This window comes from Sceloporus occidentalis, unplaced genomic scaffold, assembly GCF_023333645.1.
Source record: "Sceloporus occidentalis isolate IW3139 unplaced genomic scaffold, rSceOcc1.0.p SCAF_13, whole genome shotgun sequence".
Lineage (NCBI taxonomy): Eukaryota > Metazoa > Chordata > Lepidosauria > Squamata > Phrynosomatidae > Sceloporus > Sceloporus occidentalis.
This window is the reverse complement of record NW_028316993.1, coordinates 12,515,328-12,536,994: the sequence shown is the minus strand read 5'-3', so window position 1 is coordinate 12,536,994 and position 21,667 is coordinate 12,515,328. Positions and strand designations below refer to the sequence as shown.

Below are 21,667 nucleotides of genomic sequence, written 5' to 3'. Positions count from 1 at the left end.
GGCGCAGTGGCGTTCTCTTTTCGAGTCGAGGAGGCAGCGACGGTTGGCGACGGTGCGGCGAGGCTCGAAGAAGAAAGAAAGAAAGAGAAGCGAGCGCGAGCGAGGGAGGCACTTCCGCCGCTCCGTTCCTTCCGCTTCCTGTGTGTCCCGTCGGCGTGGCAACCCTGTTTCCTCAGGCGCCCTTGCCGCTCTTTCGGCCGCGGATGCAGCGCCGCGAGGACCTGGCGCCCGCCAGCGCCGTCCGGCTCGGAAGGGCCCCGGGCCCGGCCTCCGCCCCCGGGCGCCTCCAATCCCCGCAGGCCGCGGCCTCCTCGCCCCGGAGGCCTCCCAGAGGAGGAGGCGGCGGCCGCGGAGGAGGCCCTCAGCCGCCGCCGCTGCTCCCGCCCTCGGCCACCGGCTCTGCCCCGCCGCCGCCGCCGCCGGGGCCCACCGCCGCGCCCACCCCGCTCCTCCCCGGAGGCACCACCGCCAAGGCCGCCTCCGCAGCTGCAGCCGCCGCCGAGAGCGAGACCGAGACCAAGTACCTCCCGGAGCTCATGGCCGAGAAGGACAGCCTCGACCCGTCCTTCACCCACGCCACGCAGCTCCTCCAGGCCGGTGAGAGAGAGAGAGAGGGCCGTGGGGATGGAATCAGGCCCTCGGGGGAGAAGGAAGGGGGAGATACAAGGACAATAAGGCCCCCAGGGGCTGCTATGGGGCGGGGAGGCGAGAGAGGAGGGGAATCGGGCCCTGAGGGGGCAGGAAGGGGGGATGAAGGGGTAAATATAAGTAATGTCAAGCCCTGAGGGGCTGCTATGGAGCAGGAATGCGAAACACGTGAAATACATACAAAATATAATTTAAAATAATAATAATAATAATAATAATAATAATAGACTAAATGCAAAACGTAAGTGAAGTAAAGCCCTCTCAATAAATCGATTGACTTACAATACATAGATAGAGGCCCTAAGCCTAGTAACAGAAGGGTGCCAGGGAATGAAAGGGCCTGGGATGCATTAATAAAAGGATATATATATATATATATATATATATAGAGAGAGAGAGAGAGAGAGAGAGAGTGCAATGGACATCTATATCTATATATATATACACACACACCACGAATTTATAAGGGGCCTCCCAAAGGCCAGGGAATACAGCCTGCCCTCTGTATCCACGGATCCGACCATCCACCGCTTGGAAATAGTCAAAAGCGTATACAGATTCCAAACATAAGGCCTTGGTTTTGCCATTTTATGTCATTGTAAGTGCGCCATTGTATTGGTATCCATCAGGGGTGAGGCCTGGGACCAAACCCCAGAAGATACCAAGGGACCACTCTAATAATAATAATAATAATAATAATAATACTTTGTTATTATGAGACATCGACAACCACAACTATATCCACAGATTTTGGTATCCAATAATCGGACCTCGATGGCTGCCATGAACCCACCGCAATAGTAGAAATAGTAACACCCCATTAATGGGACTTCGGCATCCATGTATTTTGGCATCCGCAGGGGAACCAAAACCCAACAGATATCAAGGGTCTCGCAATAATAGTAGTAATAAAAATAATAATAATGCCCCATTGTTATTGGACTTGAGAATCCATGTATTTTGGTATCCACAGCGGATCCTGGGACCAAACTCCAGTGGATATCAAGGATGTTTAGCCTGGAGAAGAGAAGGTTAAGAGGAGATATGATAGCCCTGTTTAAGTATTTGAAGGGATTTCATATTGAGGGGGGAACAAGCTTGTTTTCTGCTGCTGCAGAGAATAGGATCCAGAGCAATGGATGCAAGCTCCAGGAAAAGAGATTCCACCTCAACATTAGGAGGACCTTCCTGAGAGTAAGGGCTGTTCAACAGTGGAACACACTCCTTCCTTGGAGGGTAGTGGAGTCTCCTTCCTTGGAGGTCTTCAAACAGCGGCTGGGTGGCCATCTGTCAATGGGGATGCTTTGATTGAGAGTTCCTGCATGGCAGAATAAAGGGGTTGGACTGGATCAGGGCCCTAATTGGGGTCTCCTCCAACTCTATGATTCTATGACCCATTATGGTGATTATTATTATTATGATTATTAATTTATATCCCGCCCTTTATCCCAAAGCTGAGACTCATGGTGGCTGGAGGAAGGTTCTGGAAGTTGTAGTACAAGAAACCCTGCATTTTTTCCAAATGTCTCACACTGGGAAGGAGGAAGATGATGGGAGTTGTTCAAAAAGTCGCACTCCCTCCCCAATCTTGCAACGCAGGGAGAGGGATTCTGGGGGCTGTAGGCCCCATACAGACAGGCCAAAATAAAGCTGCTTCAGGTCACTTTGGAGGTATGGTGTTTCAATGATGCATGCATCCTAAGAGTCCGGAAGCGGCACCAAAGCTGTGCACCAGTCCTTAGGACTGGATCGTGGCTTTGGTGCAGCTTCCGGGCTCTTAATATGCATGCATCATTTAAACAGAATACCTCCAAAGTGACTCGAAGCAGCTTTATTTTGGCCTGTCTGTATGGGGCCGATGTCTCAGAAAAAGCCTTATTATCCAAGGTTGCTGTGCTGGTTGGGAATGACAATTCTAGGAGTCAATGTCCAAAGAAGTCACGCTATCCAAGCTGGACCATCCAGGGAGTCCAAAAGGAGTAACCAAGAAAGTCAGTTTGTTTGACTTCTCTGGCTGTGGGTGCAGCTGTAACTAAACTGGAGCTAATTACAAGGAATCCCCCCCTCCTTCCATGCCACTCCCTTATTATGTGGCTGATTTGGAGATAACCAGGGGATTTCCTGCCTATTGTTCCAATTTGGGGGGGGGGGGGGAGTGGCTGGTACTCTGCTACTTCTTGCATGGAAGACAGGAGGGGAAGGGGATAGTCATGTACCGGGCTCTATTCCCCCTTGTGGGGTTCCAGTCACTAGTCCAGTGATGGCGAACCTATGGCACACATGCCAGAGGTGGCACCCTCAGAGCCCTCTCTGTGGCACATGTGTTGTCGCCCCAGCACAGAGTTTGTTACTAGAAAGCCAGAGGGACATGGCACTTTGCAATAAATAAGTGGGTTTGGGGTTACAGTTTGGGCACTCGGCCTCTAAAAGGTTCACCATCACTGCAGTAGTCTCCACCACTTTTGCAGCTTTGGCTTTTGCAGCTTTTGACTATTAACGGATTTTATTAATATGTTCACTCTAGGATCATCTAAGGCCTCCAGCGCAGCACCTCTTTGGTCGACTTTAACCAAAAGTCGCACTGAAGGACTCAGAGATTCCTAGAGGGAACACATTCACTAGGTATTTGTAGCGCCTCCAGTGCAACTCTATGGTCAATGTCTGTTGGGCGTTGACCACAGAGTTGCACTAAAGGACCTAGAGATTCCTAGAGAAGTGTTCTCTCTTAGTGTTTGTGTTACTTGTGTTTTTTCTACATTCATGGGGGTCTTGTGCCCCTAACCCTGGCAAATGTAGAGGGATGAGCAGCTATAGGAGCTTTGTAATTCCCAAAGCTATTGCTTTGCGTTCGCACGTTTGAAAAGAAAATGCCACCATGCGTTGGCTCCTTCTATGGCGCTCCCATGTCAGCCTTCCACTTATTAAAGTAGCCATGATGCTAGCCATGAGTATTTCCTTTCTTCCTTTCTGTTTTATTCCAAGAGTAGAGGTTTCAAAGCCAGACTCAGCCCGTCTGTCTCTCCTCTTTCCCTCCCGCGGAGACAGAGGGCTTTGTAATCTACCTCTTGTTCATTGCTGTGTGTATCTGCCTTGGCCTTTCTTTCATGCTTCCCCTGGAACTAAACAGAGTGGAAATGGCAGCCTTTGTCTCACTAGCACCCTCCTTCCCCATCTCAGTCTTGACAGTGTCTAATCGCCACAGTGCAGCTGCTGGGCTTTCAGCCTCTTCCTATATCAAGTGAACCCAACCGCCTGGAAATAACTAGGCAGGGTTTAGAACAAAGGGGAAACGCTGGATTTTAAACCGGCGCCAGAGATGAGGATGGCTCATCAAGCCATGCAGTTCAGGCAAATTCTCATACTTCTTTGGAGGTCACTTCTCAGGCCACTTTGAAGGATGGCTGTCCCTTTCCTTTGTTTTGTTCTTCTGCAGTTGAGGAGCTTTGTTTTACACAAGTGCTTAGACCCTATTAGTGTGGAATTTTAGCACGAAAAGTGCCAGAGATTTCTGATTTAGTAAAATCCAACAGTAAACTCTGTCTGCAGAAAACCTTTAAACCCCACAACCACCAAAACAAAATCCCTAAACTGTGGGCATTTAGAAAACCCTTTTAGGCCTTGCCGTGATTTCACGAAGGCTTTATGGAGACACCACTGGTCTATTTCTCTCAAGATGTATTGTTTTCTTGGTCCTGTGTTACCGTTTACTAAAATTCCTGGAACCATTTTAGTGCCATGATACAGTTTAAAAACAATTAAAAGCCTTCTATCAAACAACTGGCTGAATCAATGCTATCAGTGTGTTAATTCCAACTGAAAGAGGCCCTTTGAATCAATGGGGTTTGCAAAAGGTTTGGTCCCTCGGTTCAAGGGATCTATTCTAGTTGGGACCAAAGGTTGAATTTAGCAGAAGATATAAAAAGTAACCTTGCCACTGCCATATTTCTTTTTGGCCATTTCTACCACTTGTGAATATCAGATCACAGTGCTTGTAGCAACAGCAAATGCCACAGCTGGAAGAATGAACCTGTTAAGGCCTAAGACATGAGTTCTATGCCCATGCTCCCTCTTCCTTGCTTACATGTTTCTTGCCAATACTGTGTATAGCCCTTCCTGTCTCTGGGACTTTTGTAGGTTTACCCCATCTTAAATATGAGAAAATGTTTATACAAAGAAAGCTGGAGATTAATTTATAAGCTGTTCATCTGGGGAATAGTCATGCTTTAGGTGGTTTTTAACAAACCCTCCATCCTAAACAACTGAATGTGCTATTTTCAACGCACATTTTAAAAATAGCTTAAGATAGAGAGGGGAGAAGCCTAGAATCTATAGCTGGACAATAATGTCCTTCAATCCACAATAATAAAAGATTGCTTCCAAGACAATGGCGGATGCACTATCCACAATGACCTCTGTCCAAATTACTGGGGCCTGTGGTCCTCCAGATGCTGCTGGACTCAGGCTTCCCATGGAGACCAGTCATCCTGGCCAGAGATGGAGAATGATGGAGTCAGTCCTTTATCAGCATCTGGAGGCCAGCAGGTTCCCCAGCTCTGACCTAGAGGTGTAAACCAATTGCCTTAAGATCATTCATGGGTTCCTCTTAGAATTTTCCCAGCCTAACATATAGCTTTTAATTCTTCAATTAGCACTGCCCTCTGGCACTCTTTTTTCTCCTCCTCCAGTGGCTGGATGAATGCCTTTTCAGAGTCCTGTTGCCGGAGTCATACAGGGAAAGTACAGTCTAGCTAATTCACACACAAAGAATGGTGCTCTGTCCCCACTTAGCAAAATGCCGGGTGTGCGAGTGGGCGTTGAAATGCAATACTGAACATTTTGTAATTTCTGCTAAACAATTTGCTGGCTGGGTATTTTCCTCTTTTAACCATTCAGGGTAAAACCCATTTGCTCATGAGACCGCTTCACCTCCAACACATTTTTATCGTTTTTGTGCCTAAGCTGAAGACAAAATAAGACTTTGTATTTACTTGCTAGAAACTGATAGGAGTGCTGGCTTTTGCTTCGTATTTGGAGCCAAGGATTTCTGAGCCTTCACTTAAAGCAAGGCTGAGAATTTGGCGGCCGTCCTGATGCTGTAGGACTGCAATTCATTCTCATTGGAGGTGGCATGGTTATTTTAGCTCTAAAATATTGGAAAGTTTTCTAGCGATCCTAAAAACTGCTGATCCAGGTATCTCACAAGTTCCTACACAGAGACCTCTTCCGTTGCACAGAAGCTGTATGAAGTGTAATGATCACACCTCTGCCTACTCTTCTTAATGGGAAGCAGCATTTGGTCTCTGCCTTCTAATGCTGATGAAACTACATGCAAAGAAGTAGTTGGCAACAGCTTGAGAGTCTTTCCTCTGCAGAAGCTGATGGAAATGTGTCATGTTTGAGTTGCCCGTCATCTGCAGTTTCCACTGCCACCACCATCTCCGTGAGTCATGTAGACCCTGACGCCTGAGCAGACTTTTACAGCTTCCCGGTAAGGGTCAGCAAAGCCACCTCAAGGCAGTTTCTCCACTCAGCTGCTCCTTGGTCTGCCTCTGCAGCAAGAGAAGCCTATTGCTTGAAAGCATGCATGAAAGCTTAGCTTTCAGCATGCATAGAACATTGCAAAGTGTGTTAGTGACTTTCCTTATCTATCCACACTCCCTGGAACCTTATCTCTTGAGTTCCTCTGAATGCTTTCTGGGTGTGTTTTTTGAAAAGGAGCGGGAAGGACTTGCTTCTTTCTGTGGGGAGTTTGTTCATGCCTCCCTAGGTACATCTGTAAGGAAGTAAGATTGTACAGTAAGCCCTCCGTATCCACAGATTCAACCATCCACGGCTTGAAAATATTCCCAATATATATATAAATTCCAAAAAGCAAACCTTGACTTTTTTCATTTTATATAAGGGACAGCATTTTACTGTGGCATTTTATTTAATGGGACTTGAGCATCTACAGATTTTGGTATCTGCGGGAAGCCCAAGAACCAAACCCAGCGGATACCAAGGGCCCACTGTACTTACCCTCAACCAACTCTATAGCACCAACCAGAGGTCTAGAGGCTGTTAACAAGATCAGTTAATCTCCCCTATGGCAAAAAGCCTAATTCATCATTGTTCATTCTGGAGATTCTAAGGTCATAATACTATTGGCAAGATATGGATGCCTCTTAAAATAGAATTTATTTTACTAAATATGTCTATCGTGTAGGTATAGCTCTTCTTGCAAAAGGCAATCGTCTGCCCACCCCAAATGTATGCCTCTTAACAGAAGAAATTGGATTCTGTGCTTGAGTAATTTCTCTTGACAGGCTGTGCTTTAAAAACCTTAATAAGGTGTGCCAAAAGCAAAGAAAACTCAGGAAATTTTCAGCATGCTTCACTGAGTGCTATGAAAATTCATTTACTATTCAAGCGCCTGTCTTGGGTAGAAGGTCTGTCCAAGGTCACTTTAAAAAGACATGGGGGAAATTGCAGATCAGGACCTTTATTTTAATTATGTCCAAAAATCCTTCATTTGGAAGTGCTGCTCCCAACTCAGACATTTTTATGGCTACCAGTATTTTTACTTCCTGGCTCTCCTTTGTTTGTTCTGTAGTTACTGAGTAAAAACCTCTGTGAGTTGGATGCTCTTGTTCTTTCGTCCTCAAGAACATCACGCGAGTTGGAAAACTTCTACCAAAAATATATATCACAACCGGCTAGCAGTTCTCAGGTTTCACCCGGACCTGCTTACTACAGAAAGCTTTGGCACTTGGAAAACAGCCCAGTGTTTTCAGTTGCAGATTGTGAACTTGCCTGTTAAATTCTTGAGATCACTGTTAGTGCCAAGGCATACATCTTCAAATACTTGAACCAGATCATCCTACTCCAAAAATAGCCCCCCTTGCCCCCCTCAAAATCAAGCAGGAAAGATCTAGTTGCTCAAGGGGTCTTGCACCAGGAATGTCCTTCTAGCATTGCAAAGACAGGAGGGGTTCAGCACTGGGTTCCTAGTGCTCCAGAGTCTCTCTATAAGTGATTTGAGAAAGGCTTGAGCTTCGGGTCATATTTATGGCAAAGCATATATACAGTAAGTGTGCCTATCTTGATTCGCAGATTGCAAAACTGCATAAATCTCGCATTCTAGAAACCAAAACAGTCCAAGATCAGACTTCTACAAAAAAACTGAACTGCTTCCAAAATGGCTGCTGCCTAGACAAAATGAAGTAGGAAGAGTATATATATATGATGCCACTAAATGTTTGGTGGTGACAAGTAGGAAATACAATGAACAGGTGCTAAATAAACAAAGTGGTTGCGGAAATAGTTTGCTAAACATGGTTATAAAAAGTATTCATATAAGGCATTAGGTGTATAATGTGCTAACAAGTGCATTATGGCTATCTATATATCAGTTGGAACAGTCATATACACACGCTACTCAGTGCAGAGCAAAAAACACATGATAGCAAAAGCTCACACGTTTTAAGCAGAAACTCGACCAATATCTGGTAACCATTTGCTACGTTTGAATAAGCATCTTCACCAAGTATATAACTTCCAGGTCTTAATAATTATCTTGGCTACAGACCATAGCCTTGTCAGAAGCCTTGTACCACTTCTGTTCTTTATTCATTTAAAAGCTTTTCCAGAAATGTCTGTAGTCCTGAAATTCTTTAGTGAGCTTTGAGGTTCAGGGATAATGGAAGTGGGAGGGCAAGACTAGATGGCCTGCCTTTTGGCCCCCTCCATCGCTGCTCCTGGTTACACATGTTACAAAAAAGTTTAAAGTCTTGTCCACCACTGAAATAGGTTTTGTCTTCTTTAGAAATTGACAAGATTCAGAAGGGTGAGTCAAAGAAGGATGAGGAGGAGACCTACCTGGACTTGTTTTCCCATAAAAACATGAAGCTGAAGGAAAGAGTTCTGATCCCAGTCAAGCAGTATCCCAAGGTAAGGACCAGCACTTATCTAGCAACTTCTGTAAAATGAAAGTCTATGTTGCCTTGCCATATGTAAGAGATACACAGCCTGCTATCCCTTAGATGTGTTAAAATACAGCTCTCATGATCCCTGATGTAGGTAGGTTTATACCTAATCTGAATCACAGATTTAAGATTACCACCAGTCATTTTTCCATATGTTTCTTAACATCATATATTTCTTAACATGTCAAAATTAGAACAGTGGTACATATCTGATCATAAAAACATACTGCTTTACTATTCAGCCCAGCATCTTACAGCATTAAAGAAGGCAATTTTTTAGATTATCAGGGACAAGGCAAAGCAGTGAAGGGCTTGGAAAATGAGGATGAAATCTGTGCAGAATCTAGAAATGAACAAGATGGGCCATATCTTTTGTCTGGCAGTAATTTCAGTGAGATTCATTTCATTGAGTGACGGCAGAGCAGGGGGACAGAAACCAAATTTAGGGTGATCAAAAGTCTCTCTGCCTCTGTGAAGGGGGGTGGGAGGAGAGGGATATGCCTAACATTTTTTCCCTCATTAACCTTGTTTAAATCACACTCTCAGACTAAGAGGGATGTAAAGGCAAACCCTCTCTGAACAAATCTTGCCACGAATACCCCATAATAGGTTTGACTTAGGGTGATCATAAGTTAGAAATGACTTGAATGCACACAGCAACAAGAAGAATAATTAACCTTGATCATTGAAAGTAACCGAGGGGAAATGTCTGTCTGTCCTCTCTTAGTTTAACTTTGTTGGAAAGATACTGGGACCACAAGGCAACACCATCAAGCGACTGCAAGAAGAAACCGGAGCAAAGATTTCTGTTCTGGGGAAGGGATCAATGAGAGACAAGGCGAAGGTAGGAGCCCTGGGCTTGAAATACGGTGACTGCCCTGTTGCAGAACTCCTGCAAATGTTTCTCTGCTTGTAGGATAAGAGTTGAGCCTTTTATTGTAGCTTCTCCCCTTTTGTTTGAGAGCATATGGCCTTTTAAGTAGTTAAGAATGTTGCTTTACTTATTTTTCAGTGTAAGGTATATTCTAAAATGAGAGAATTCTCTCACTCCCTTCCAACTTACAGCATTGCTGCTTATGAAGTCAAGTTCTGAACTGTTACAGCTGACCATTAGTCGGCAAGAGTCACATGTGAATATTGGTATAGTTTGTCTTAGGTTTTAAAATACATGGCAGTCCATGATGGTGTCCATTTTCAGGAGGAAGAGCTGCGCAAAGGAGGTGATCCAAAATATGCTCACTTAAATATGGACCTGCATGTTTTCATTGAAGTCTTTGGACCACCCTGTGAGGCTTATGCTCTTATGGCCCATGCCATGGAAGAAGTCAAGAAGTTCCTTGTTCCGGTACGTAACTGCCTTTCATCATATCTTCACCGTAATCAGAGAGAGGTAGCGGATGACATTTAAAACATTCAGTTTAGTCTTAAACTGCTGCTGAGAAGATCTAAATGGATTGTAATGGGCCTTGGCAAGTTTGTGTGCATTGCTTAGGAGTTCTCAGACATTGGTCACCAGTAAGCTCTTGGGTTTACTCCTTCAGAGGTTGGTTTCACAATTATTTAGCCACTTTAACTGTAGGACAGAATGTTTTACAGTTTTATGGCTAGTGCTGAAGGGATACTGTTGAGCTCCAAAAATACCTTTTGAGCTAGCCTGACTATACCATTGTCTGTTTGGGGGAAAAATGACTCCTAAGCAACAAAGGATAAGGAAGGCCTTGTAATATTTTAAAAGTATTGGATTTGAAGGTAAATCTTTCCTGTCCTCTCCATCTTGGATAAATTTGTGCTGCCTCACCTGAAAGGCTATTCTTATCTTGTGAAATTCTGATAGCCATCTTCACAGCCTTCATTTGAAAACTAATAAAACCTGACAACCCAGATTAAAGTAGAAAGTTGCCCCCCAAAAAAGCAGTTGATTTGTAAATTATGTCAGATACATATCAGGAAAAGAGGACAGTTCAAGATGTTAATAACAAGTATATAAGAATTGTTATTAAAATAGAAAAGCTTGAAAGAAAACTAAACTTGTCAAGCCTTGCTTCCAGAAAATTTGGTAGGCATTGTTTCTTTCACAATAGAAACATTGGATAAGATTGAACCTAAGTTTTTCACTAACTTTGCAGATCTCTGTTGGATGGGATGGGATTGGCCAAAAACATCTGACCTTTGGATACTGTGATAAATAATATTTCCTGGATTGTCAGTTTCCTAAATGGTCTGTCCTGTTTCAGAACAGTGCTCTGAAGGGAGCAGGAGATGTTTTGCAACAGCAACCATACCCTGTGCAACTCCTGCACGCTCCCAAATAGAGCAGCAAGCGGTGCCTTTCATTAATGACACAGAACATTGTTTCAGATAAGAGCATTTTGGATGGCCCAGACCAGTGGTGGAGAACCTGTGGTGCATATGCCAGAGGTGACACTCAGAGCATTCTTTGTGGGCACGCATGCTGTCGCCCCAGCACAGAGTTTGCCAGAGTTCATTCCTAGAAAGCCAGAGGGACGTGGCACTTTGCAATAAATAAGTGGGGTTTGGGTTGCAGTTTGGGCACTCAGTCTGCAAAACTGGCCCAGACACTTAATTTTCTCTTTGTTCCTTAGGACATGATGGATGACATCTGCCAGGAACAGTTTTTGGAGCTGTCCTATCTCAATGGTGTGCCAGAACCAACCCGTGGCCGAGGGATTCCTGTCAGGGGAAGGGGAGCTGTTCCCCCACCTCCACCTGTTCCTAGGTAATAAATGGAAGTGTCTCTAAGGACAGGCTCTTCCCAGTTGCAGTCATATCTTTAAGCATTAAGCGTGGGACATTTGGCACTTCAGGAATGTGGGGAAGCAAAACAAACTTAAATTGATATTTCATTTTTTTAATTTTGTTTATTTTTTAGTGTGTGGAGTGGGGCAGCATTGATGAACAGGTATGGGGCGATAGCAAAAATGCTCAGTTATATTTCTTGGGTGGTGGATTTTGAGTCTGGGATTACTCTTGAAATTGCAAATGGTGTCTCATTCAGCATTCAACCGGACACCAGATTTATGGGGGGAGAGGTTCTGGCCACTTTATTGCCCCTTTCATTACAGATGATCTTTAACTATACCCACCCATGTCACTGCCAAGATGTTCTGCACTAAGCACCTGTAATTTGTCATTCTGAACTTTGGCTTTCCTTTAAGAAAGATCTAGTCCTCATGGCTTCAGAGAGAAGTTTGTCTGCATGCTTCCTCTTCTCAAAGTCTCACTAATATGATGGGTTACAGTGACAGGGTGTCCGTGTGAATGTCTCACACTGCTTCTTTTTGCTTTTCTATGGCTACTTTCCTTCAGCTCCTTTGAGCCTAAATTCTGCTGTTCTGTAAAGCTTCTGATTTCTTTTCCTAGCTCTGTTCATCCCTCCTGGATTCATGGAATCGCTCTCTGTACATCCCCTCTGGTGTCTTTCAGTCTTGAACATCATAACTGTTCAAAAAGGAAAGTCTATTGTGTAGGGTTTATTTCTGCACAGCCTGAGCCATGTGTTTTGTTGATGGCACTACTTTGTCACACCCTCCCTCCACCCAGTACTTTGTGATAAAACTAAAAAAAACTTCCAAAGGCACAAACCAATTTTGAGAAGTCTTGGGCTCTGCTTTGTACTGACTTATCCTGTTTGGCTTACCTTCTGACTGGCCCTTGCTGTTTGCTCATCCTGGTTTTTCCTATCTGGGACTTTCTGGCTGTGCTTCAGCCGAGGTTAATTTTATCATTAATTTCAGAAGCTAGGCCTTTTCAACTTTAGCATCTTTCTCCAGGTATCTGTTTTCTCATCCTCTGTGGAAGATGTTCAGATTACATGTGCCTGTATTTCCTCACCTTCCTTTCTAGGGGACGTGGTGTGGGGCCACCTCCTCCTCCTCCACGTGGAGCCCTTGTCCGAGGAGCCCCAGTGAGAGGTGCCATCGCAAGAGGAGCAGCTGTGGCCCGTGGCGTTCCCCCTCTGCCAGCAGTGAGAGGTGCTCCTGCCCCAAGAGCTCGTGCTGCGGGCATTCAGAGAATACCTCTTCCTCCCCCTCCTGCACCAGAGACCTATGAAGATTATGTAAGAAACCTTTCAAGGGTTATATTGGTTGTCAGAGATCTAGTGCATGCAAACCCTTCTCATTCAGAAGGCATGGGGATAGCACACTTTTTTTCATTACAGCATGCAGTGGGAGAGGGAGTTAATGGGCACAGAAATGTCCTCCACAGTTACTTGGACCCATGTCTAAACAGGGCCACAGTATATGTCTCGCTCTTTAAAAGATACACTTCTTGGCCATCTCTTGGACAGTCACCAAAGCAGCTGGGGAGGATCATATTGTTTTCTTGTATATGTTTTTCCTCCCTTTCATGACTTGTACTTGGCCTGCCCTTTATCCTTGTCTCCTGTTGGCAGTTGTCCATTTAAATTCACTGACTCTGTCTTTATCTCTCTGTCTGTTTCAGGGTTATGATGATGCTTATGCAGAACAAAGTTATGAAGGCTATGAAGGCTACTACAGCCAGGGTCAACAGTGAGTGTTCTTATTGGTTTCTGGTGCCATTAGCATGCTTCTTTCCCAATTATCAAATATCTTGAACAAAAGAAGTGCAGAGCATCTTCTGTTTGACTGAACTGTGTACTTCTGAACCAGGGGAGTATATCACAAGGAGCAGCAGTACCCAGCATTCTGTGGTTCAAGGGAAGTAGAAGCCGCCTATTAACAAAGGACTTTGTTCTGCAGAAAAGGGACAGTGGGTTCCAACCATCACAGAGCCTTTATCTTCCTCTCTGTGACTGTTAGCAGCCCTGCCTTTTCCTGGGCTGCATGCAGTGATAGTTGAATCTGAACAGCCCCCCTTTCCTTGGCGCATGAACAGTATTGCAAAGAAGTGCAGTGTCCTCAACTGGGGGAGGGATTGCTAGCCATTGCAAGAGGCAGGTGCACATGACCACCTTCCATTAGGCAAGAGGTCAAAGTGGCCTATCCGAAATAATAATTGTATGATTTTCAGGAACGATGGCCACTGCCATCTCAAGGAATAATCCTGCCCCATCTTGTTCTTGCAGGGAAACAGAATATTATGACTACGGACATGGTGAGGCTCAAGAATCTTATGAGGCATATGGTACGTCTGCACACTCTGTTGCAGTTGACAGAGGTGGGACTAGAGTTGACTTGAAAATAACTGGGTCTTTTGCATATGTTTCCACTTATGTCTGACTTGAATACAATCACAGAAGTTGCAGTGAGCTAAGCATTTCTCCCCTGATTACTAAACTGGTTAAATAGAGAAGTGATTATTTTTGGGGTAATATTTTAGAATAGTCCAGGTTCCTTAGTGGGGATTCCTACCATGTACATATTCATGCTCTGCTAAATGATTCATACTGGTTACCATTTAGCTAGGAAGCCATCTTCCAGGTATTACTTCTCACTCATAAAGCCTTATACAGACCCAGATTCAGAGATTGCCTGATCTCATATAGACCACACCACTTCTTATATGGTTTGGGGGGCTGGGGCTCTGTTTGTTGTAATGATTTGGGTCCTGCCATGTCAGAGGGTCTCTCAGAATTAGGTAATCTCTAAAAGTTGGGAAGACCTGTTTACCAATGGACTTTCCTGTTAATTTTTCTAATTTGTTAATATTGAAGGATTGTTGTTATTGATTTATCTTTTTCTCCTATTCACCAGTGTTTTGTTGTTTTAAAATTAAAAGCAGTTTTATAAATATTTGGAAATAAATGGTATATAAACGTGATAGCTATGGAAAAGTGCAATTGATAGGGGCTTTAGGTTTCTGTGCTAGAATTTTCAGTGCGCTCCTATCTTTGTAAAGTTTACTGAGCTACCAAGGGATTCTCACCAAATAAAAATAGGATTGAACCAATGGCTCCACCTTAAGCCAGTCAAATCCTTGCCTTCTCGGTTCCCTCTAGACCCCAAGGTATTGAGCCACTGGCTCTGACAATGTCACTGCACTCAACTCTGACATGGTGCCCTTTTTTCCTGCCTTCTTCCTTTAGGCAATCCCAAGTACATCTTCTGAGTCTCTTTAGATTGCCAACATTCCTTAAGAAGTACCACATTGCTACTTCTTAATTAGTTTCATCATAGCAGCTTTCTTTGGTGTTTCCTTTCCTGCAGACAAAATAAGAAAAACAAATTCTGCAGGCCACAGCAAGGAAACAGTGCACTCTCCTACAGAGCCCAAGTAGTTATGTCTCTGGGGATTCTGCAAACCAGTCATGTTCTTTGGAGGCTTTAGACTTGAATCCTCTTTGTGATTTAAACTAGCAGAGGCAGGCACGAAAGCAGATGGATGGTAAGCCCCAGAAAGGAGTGTGCTCTCTGTTAAAAGCAGAGCTCCTTTTAAAAAACCAGCTTTCCAAAGTCAACTGTCTGTTGGGATTCTGCCTCCAGGAGCAAACCCATCCCATCTTAGATTCCTGGCAGTTGGTATAGCCTCCTCTGCAGCTTCCCAGGGCTTAACAACAACAACAACAAAATGTCTCCCCCCCCCCCCCCCCCAATGCAGGAGAGTAGCAGTCTGAAATCGCGGCCTTGCAGTCTATTATTGCTAACACAGTAATTCGTAGAAAGCAGACACTTTGTCCTTCTCTCTCTTTGCCCAGTGTGCCAATGTGCTCTGTTCTTTCTTCAGGTCAAGATGACTGGAATGGGACCCGGCCCTCCCTCAAGGCCCCTCCAGCGAGGCCCGTGAAAGGAGCTTATAGAGAGCACCCATACGGACGCTACTAAAGCATTCATGAGGGGGAAATATCACTTTTGAGCAAACAGTTGTTTCTGATTCTTGTATCTCCCAGGATTCCTGTTGCTTTACCCACAACAGACAAGTAATTGTCTCCCTGATTTTTCTCTGGCTCCCTTTTTCTCCCACCTCCATCCTCCCCCACCACTTGACCCTGCATTCTTGCTTCTGTATGTAGTATTTTAAAAAAACATATATATATAAGTTAGATTTAGAAAATGGGATTCGATTTTTAAGTGTGTAGAATGCTTTTTTTCTTTCTCTCTGTTTAGATATATAAACACAACTGTACCTTTAAAAAGAAAAAGCCGAGATAAAATGTTAGTTTCCAAAGTGACATGCTTGCTTAACAGTTCTGAAATTAAAACTTTGTTAATCTTTTTAAGTATTTTTTTTATTTTGTTGGTTTGTTTTTTTAGGCCACCCATAAAAGTTGTAGTCGCAGAATCCCAAAATAGGCTACATTTCAAAATTCAGGATTGTTTTGTTTTTTTAAGAATTAAAATCGTAATGATAGTGACTGCCGCGACTTAAAAAGTAAGCTCAAATGTCAAAACCTTGCCCTTAAAAAGCAGATTGCTTGATTAATCTTTTTAAGTTTAAACATTAGTAGAAAAGATCCTGCTTAACAAATTAAATATGTTTTCTTCAATTAATCTAATTTAGCCCCCCTCAAAAAAACAACCTGTAGGCTTATAACATTGGCTCTTTCCATGTGGGTTTTGAAATCTAGCTCCAGTGTTGAGATGCTAAGTGGTGGAGAATATTTCCAGCAAACGTTGTTCTTTAGCTTAATTCTGCATGAAAAACCTTTTAAGAGAAATGGACATCTAGCTGCTCTGTAATTTTTTTATATTGCTCTAATTGCCCAGTGTTTTGATATTAGGAAGTATTAAATGATTAGCTGTGCATTGTGTCTCTCTCTCTCTCTCTTCTTTTTATTTTACCCCCCTTAAAGGAAGATTCTGAACACTTGGGTGTTTGCAATACATAACACAGTTCAGGCTTGGAACTGACAAAGCTGTCAAGCTTTCAAGCCGTTCCAGTGACATGTTTGTGTGTCTCCGCACTAGCATTATGTTAAAAAGGGACATTGCAGCTGAAAAACCAAGGAGAAAGAGCTTATTTTGTACATAAAGATTTGTACGCTGTCCTCCCATTTTTGTTCTTGGAAGATTAAATGCTACTACATGTGTAAGCCTGCCTAAATAGGTAGCTAAAATTTGTCAAGATGTCTGCAGCAGTTTGTCAATAAAGTTTAGTCCTTTTTTAAATCAAAGTAAATGTGATGAATTGTCATTTTTTTAAAAGAAAAAAAAACTTACATCCAATCGTAAAGTAGATTTTACTCTCTTAGGACTTTAAACTAACGCTAAAGTACATGGTTTGTATTTGTTTTAAAAGAAAAGACACTAAAAATCAAATCCTTAAGTGTTCCAAAGTTTTAAAAAAATAAGTCAAATGAGTTTTAATTGTAATACAAAATTTTATTTTTCACCCCCTGGAAGTTGAGCCTCTTGGGCCAGAAACTGGCCTTCAACTGGCAGCTTTCAAGTGTCCTGTTGCATTGAAGACTTGAGACATCTGCTGGCTTTTTGAGCTTTAGTTTGTGGGCAGCAGCTGCTACTCTTCCCCCGCCCGCCATTGGACCGAGGCTATTGATTTCCAAAGGGCACGGCCCGTCCTTTCACAAGCCCTATTCGTTTTGGCGGCGCTTGTGCAAGGAATGTCGTTCCCCGCTATTGTACCCTCTGCGGAAAAGCTGATAACGGGTTGATCCAGACAGGTCTTGCTTTGTCATAGTAGCCTAGTCTCCTGAGAAATTTCACATTGCCTTTTTTTTCTAACTAATAGGACACGAATCTTCCTTCTGTGGCCACAGATTTCCTTCTCCCAAGACAACCAGCCTGGGTTCCAAAGCAGTTACACAGAGCACAAGCGGAAGCTTAGTAGAGGGCAGAAAAGAGATTCTGCAGCCGAACGAAGGCACATAAATGCAGCTTTGCAACCAGCCATTCTGCCCCTGTTCGCTCCCCGCCAACTCCCAGCGTTAGCAATTGATACGCCTTGATGGAGAAAGAGAGATTGAGAGAGAGAGAGCGAGAACCAACTTTCTTGTCTGGAGGAAAGTCTAAATCCTCCCCAGGCAGCAAGGCTGAATGGCTGTTTACAAGTTTGACATAATAGCAGCACAGATGGCTGCGCAGGGTTGGGGCATCTTGTTTGTCTTCTCCCTTCTTGGCAAAGGAAAAAGAGGAAAATAAAAATGGGATATTCACTGGGAAAGTAACTGCTTGGGGGTGAAAAAAAAGAGTCCACTGTTACTGTCAAAAAATTGCTCAAAGCAGTGCATGATTGAGGGAAGCTACTTTTAAAAGCCAGACAAAAAGCAAACACACACACAAAAAAAAGAGAGTTGTATTTGTAGATTGTTATTTTTAAAAAATGTAAATAACTGAATTTTCCGCAACGGTTTGGAGTCAGCTTTCAGGGCTTAATGTCTTGCTTGATGAAAAGATCGCCCAAACCCCCCTTTTAAAGGAAAATTATCGCAGGAGAATTCAGGATGTCTTAAAGCTAACATGCACCGAAAAACTCAAAAGGTAACCTAAATGTCTGATTTTAATAGCACATTTCTTTTTACATAAACTGTGACGGCAACTTGCATAAACTATTTTTTTTATTATTATTTATTACTGAAGAGGTTCTTCAAATGTTAATTTTAAATGTAAAATTTTGGTTTTAAAAAAAAGAGATGGTTTTAAAAATAGATACTTAAAATATATCCACTTGCTTCTGCATAAATTAGTGATAATGTTTTAATACTTGTGCCCTTTTGTCAATGCAACTGTAACCTTGGGGCAAAACAGCAACAACAAAAGAGAATCAAACCTTAAATATCAAAACTGGATGCAGCAAAGTAACAAAATCTCAGTTATTCAAGTAAAACCTCAGCCCTTATTGACCCAATATTGCTGTTCACTGTATTAAAAATATTTAGCACTTAGGTGTTTAGTTGCATGTTTTCTTTTCCTAGAATGTTTAAATTGCATGCGAGAGTTGTGTTGAAAGATTTGTTTCAATTTGTGTGTTATTCCGAGGAGACTTACTCTTCCTCTCTGTTTGCAGGAGGCGCTCTGCTAGTTGGGGCGGAAGTCTCTTTTCCTGAAGAACTAACAGGTAAGCTAGTTGACTTTCCATCTGATTTGGAGCCAAAGACCCTTAGTAACATCTATAGACTAGGTTTGCAGGCATAGTCACTTGGCCCTTGATTTAGGGCAGTGGTGGCGAACCTATGGCACTAGTGCCAGAGGTGGCACTCAGAGCCCTCTCTGTGGGCACAGATGCCATCACCCCAGCACAGAGTTAGCCAGAGTTTGTTACTAGAAAGCCAGAGGGACATGGCACTTTGCGATAAATAAGTGGGTTTTGGGTTGCGGTTTGGCCACTCGGTCTCTAAAACGTTCACCATCACTGATTTAGGGCTATTTTTGACAAAAGGAGGGTGTTAGTGATGAGACAGAAGGTGTGTGAGCAAGGCCTGAAGCAAAATCAGTTATTTCAGAAAGCAAGTAGCACAAACTTAGCATTTCTATTTTGCATAATATCACTCTTTAAACACCAGACGCACTTTCTGGAAGATTAATTTTGTCCCCTATAAATCTAATGTGATAGTTTTGCTGCTGTCGCTTAAATACAGCAGCAGATCCTGTCTGATCTTGGGTGCTGAGCAGGGTCAGGCCTGGTTAGTACTTTGATGGGAGATCGCCAAGGAAGCCCAGGTGTTGTGGGCCACATTTCCAAGGAAGACAATTGCTGGCAAAGTCAACCCTGAGGATTCCTTGCCTAAGAATACCCTACGAAATTCATAGGGTTGCCATTATTATTATTATTATTATTATTATTATTATTATTATTATTATTATGCTTTATTTATATAGTGCTGTAGATTTGCACAGTGCTGTACATACAAACAATAAAATAGATAAGAACCTGTCCATGGGCAGACAGGTGAGTTGAAGGCACATGTATGCATGCACATACAAAGCAGTGAATTAACTAGTGCTGGTTTGGGGACAGAATTCGGCGCAACCGTCCTTGGCTCTGAAAATGGCCTACCAAATGAATAACATGTGCTGTATGAATGGAGCACATGGTTCCTTTGTTAGCATATTAGCCAGTGAGTAATGAAGGAGCTCCCTCTAGCGGCTTTAGATTAATAATTTGTCCAGTATAATTAAAAACCAAGAGTCTTTAGCACTAACAAATGGTTGTTGGTCTCATGTATTTTTGCATTTGTTAATCTTCAGGGTGTGATAGGACTCTTTTATTTTTGCTGAACTGACAAAAGTTGCTACACTTGCAGACCCACAGTCTTTCTCTCCTGGTGTGTTTGTTCTTTGCGAACTACCATATTCTTTTACTTTTGGGGCACAATATGAAATTAGTCCAGGTTAACTGAAGCTGAGCAGTTCTCCTTTTGAGGCTACAGTCCCAACAAATGTATATTCATGCATGGGAGAGAAAGCTTAGTATGAGGGGTTCTTTGCAGTACTGAAGAGACAAGCTGTTTTTTGGAATTTAAACTGAAAAGTAGGTTGATGCTTCAGCAAGACAAGCTGAATAATTCTGTTGCTTCTTGGCATTGCCTTTTAGCAGTGCAGATTTTAAGTTTCATCAAGATCTCATGGGGCTACCTGAAAGCATGATCCACAAAACCATTGGTTGAGAGCTCTTGACATAAAGGTTGTGGCACATGCTTGATGACAGTGTTACATTCACCTAGCCTTCTCCCATTTTTCTCCCAACAGGTGGAATGCTCAAATCCAAGAAGATGGCTCAGAGGAGGGGACTTTTCTCTAGGGTATATTCTTAACCAAGAAGCACTCTGGACAATTTCCAAATCACTTGTCGACTATATTTGTACTAGCGCTTCAGAGGGTAAACTCAGTTTGGTTCATTTAAAACACAGCCTTTTGACTAGTCCTGAAAACTGGAAGTGCTGGCAGATAAACCTCTAGAAGACAGGATGTAATTATTGAGTAGTATCCCACAGTGCGCTTGCACTGGCAGAAGTTGGAGGAGAGCACTCTTCACTCCTACCTGCTGCACCCTTTTAGCGCACCTAAAAACCTGCTTCTGAGGGCTGGGGAAACCCTTTGGAGCAGGTTTTCAGAACTGCCAAGGATGATACCAAAAAGATGATGCTGTTGCGTGTGAAACCTGCACCTTTGCTGTCGTGGGTTCATGTAACGCCACACCTGGACAATTGTGGTAGACACTGACCTAGTAACACATTTACTGTGTGCACTTCTCACAGCTGGTTTTCTGGAGGGTGTTCGTTTGCATGGCTATCACAACGGTCTGTCTGTTGGTGGAACAGCAAGTGTGTGAGACTCTGTTACATTTCAGTGTGCTGTAGTTTTTAGTACATTTTAATAAAGGTACTCCCATTATTATTTTTTGGTAAAATATGATCTCCTGTTAATTATTTAAGTCAGTTTTGACCATGTTTCTGTATTTCACTTGGATTTTCATTTTCAAACCGCAGTTCAGCTTTGGTGTGGATCTAAAAAGAGAAAAACATCCAAATGTTACACGATCTAAGAAAAAAGCAGACATGGGGGGCAAAAATTGTGCCAGTTTTTAGGGGGATGAAATTGGGAGGCTTTGGGGAGACAATGAGCTGACTTGTTTTCTGCTGCTCTGGAGACTAGGACCCGGAGCAATGGATGCAAGCTACAGGAAAAGAGAGTCCACCTCAACATTAGGAAGAACTTCCTGACAGTAAGGGCTGTTCAACAGTGAAACACACTCCTTCCTCTCAGTGTAGTGGAATCTCCTTCCTTGGAGGTCTTTAAACAGAGGCTGGTTGGCCATCTGTCGGGGATGCTTTGACTGAGCGTTCCTGCATGGCAGAATGGGGTTGGACTGGATGGCCCTTGCGGTCTCTTCCAACTCTATGATTCAGGGACCACAAAAATAGAATCCAGGGTCCACAGATAGCAGTATTTATTTTGGTGGCCATTTGCCTCCAATATTCAGTGATACAGTGTGGGGAGATGGTCTTTGGGCATGTATGCAGCTTGTGGACCGCATGTTACCCACCAAACCTTAAGGACTAGAAGCACAATATTTTAATTGGTGAAGGGAAGCTGGAACTCGTACAGCTTCAGCCTCTCAAGGACAGAAACTGTTCACTTTTCTCTTTGCTTTTTGCACAGCCTTATGACTCCTGTGTTATAATAGTAACCATGCTTTATACAGCTGGTTCTAGTTGT

The 21,667-nt window shown here is 43.3% G+C and overlaps 1 protein-coding gene across 4 annotated transcripts; it reads left to right on the top strand.

The window, feature by feature from the left end:
* Positions 1–20,858, top strand: KHDRBS1 (KH RNA binding domain containing, signal transduction associated 1). Of its 4 annotated transcripts, XR_016271910.1 has the most exons (13): positions 1–597; positions 8,453–8,577; positions 9,340–9,456; positions 9,811–9,957; positions 11,216–11,349; positions 11,503–11,532; positions 12,477–12,690; positions 13,077–13,144; positions 13,681–13,739; positions 15,279–15,471; positions 17,241–17,989; positions 18,516–18,566; positions 20,198–20,858. XR_016271910.1 is itself a non-coding variant. In XM_089479420.1 (10 exons), exons 1-10 carry the CDS (start codon positions 204–206, stop codon positions 15,374–15,376), a joined length of 1,386 nt encoding a protein of 461 aa, XP_089335546.1. In that variant the 5' UTR covers positions 1–203; the 3' UTR covers positions 15,377–16,295. The 4 variants fall into 4 exon arrangements, 2 of the variants coding, with proteins under 2 accessions (XP_089335546.1, XP_089335547.1); XR_016271909.1 differs by lacking the exon at positions 17,241–17,989; XM_089479420.1 differs by lacking the exons at positions 17,241–17,989; positions 18,516–18,566; positions 20,198–20,858 and having other exon boundaries at positions 15,279–16,295.
* The last annotated feature ends 809 nt before the right edge of the window (positions 20,859–21,667 follow it).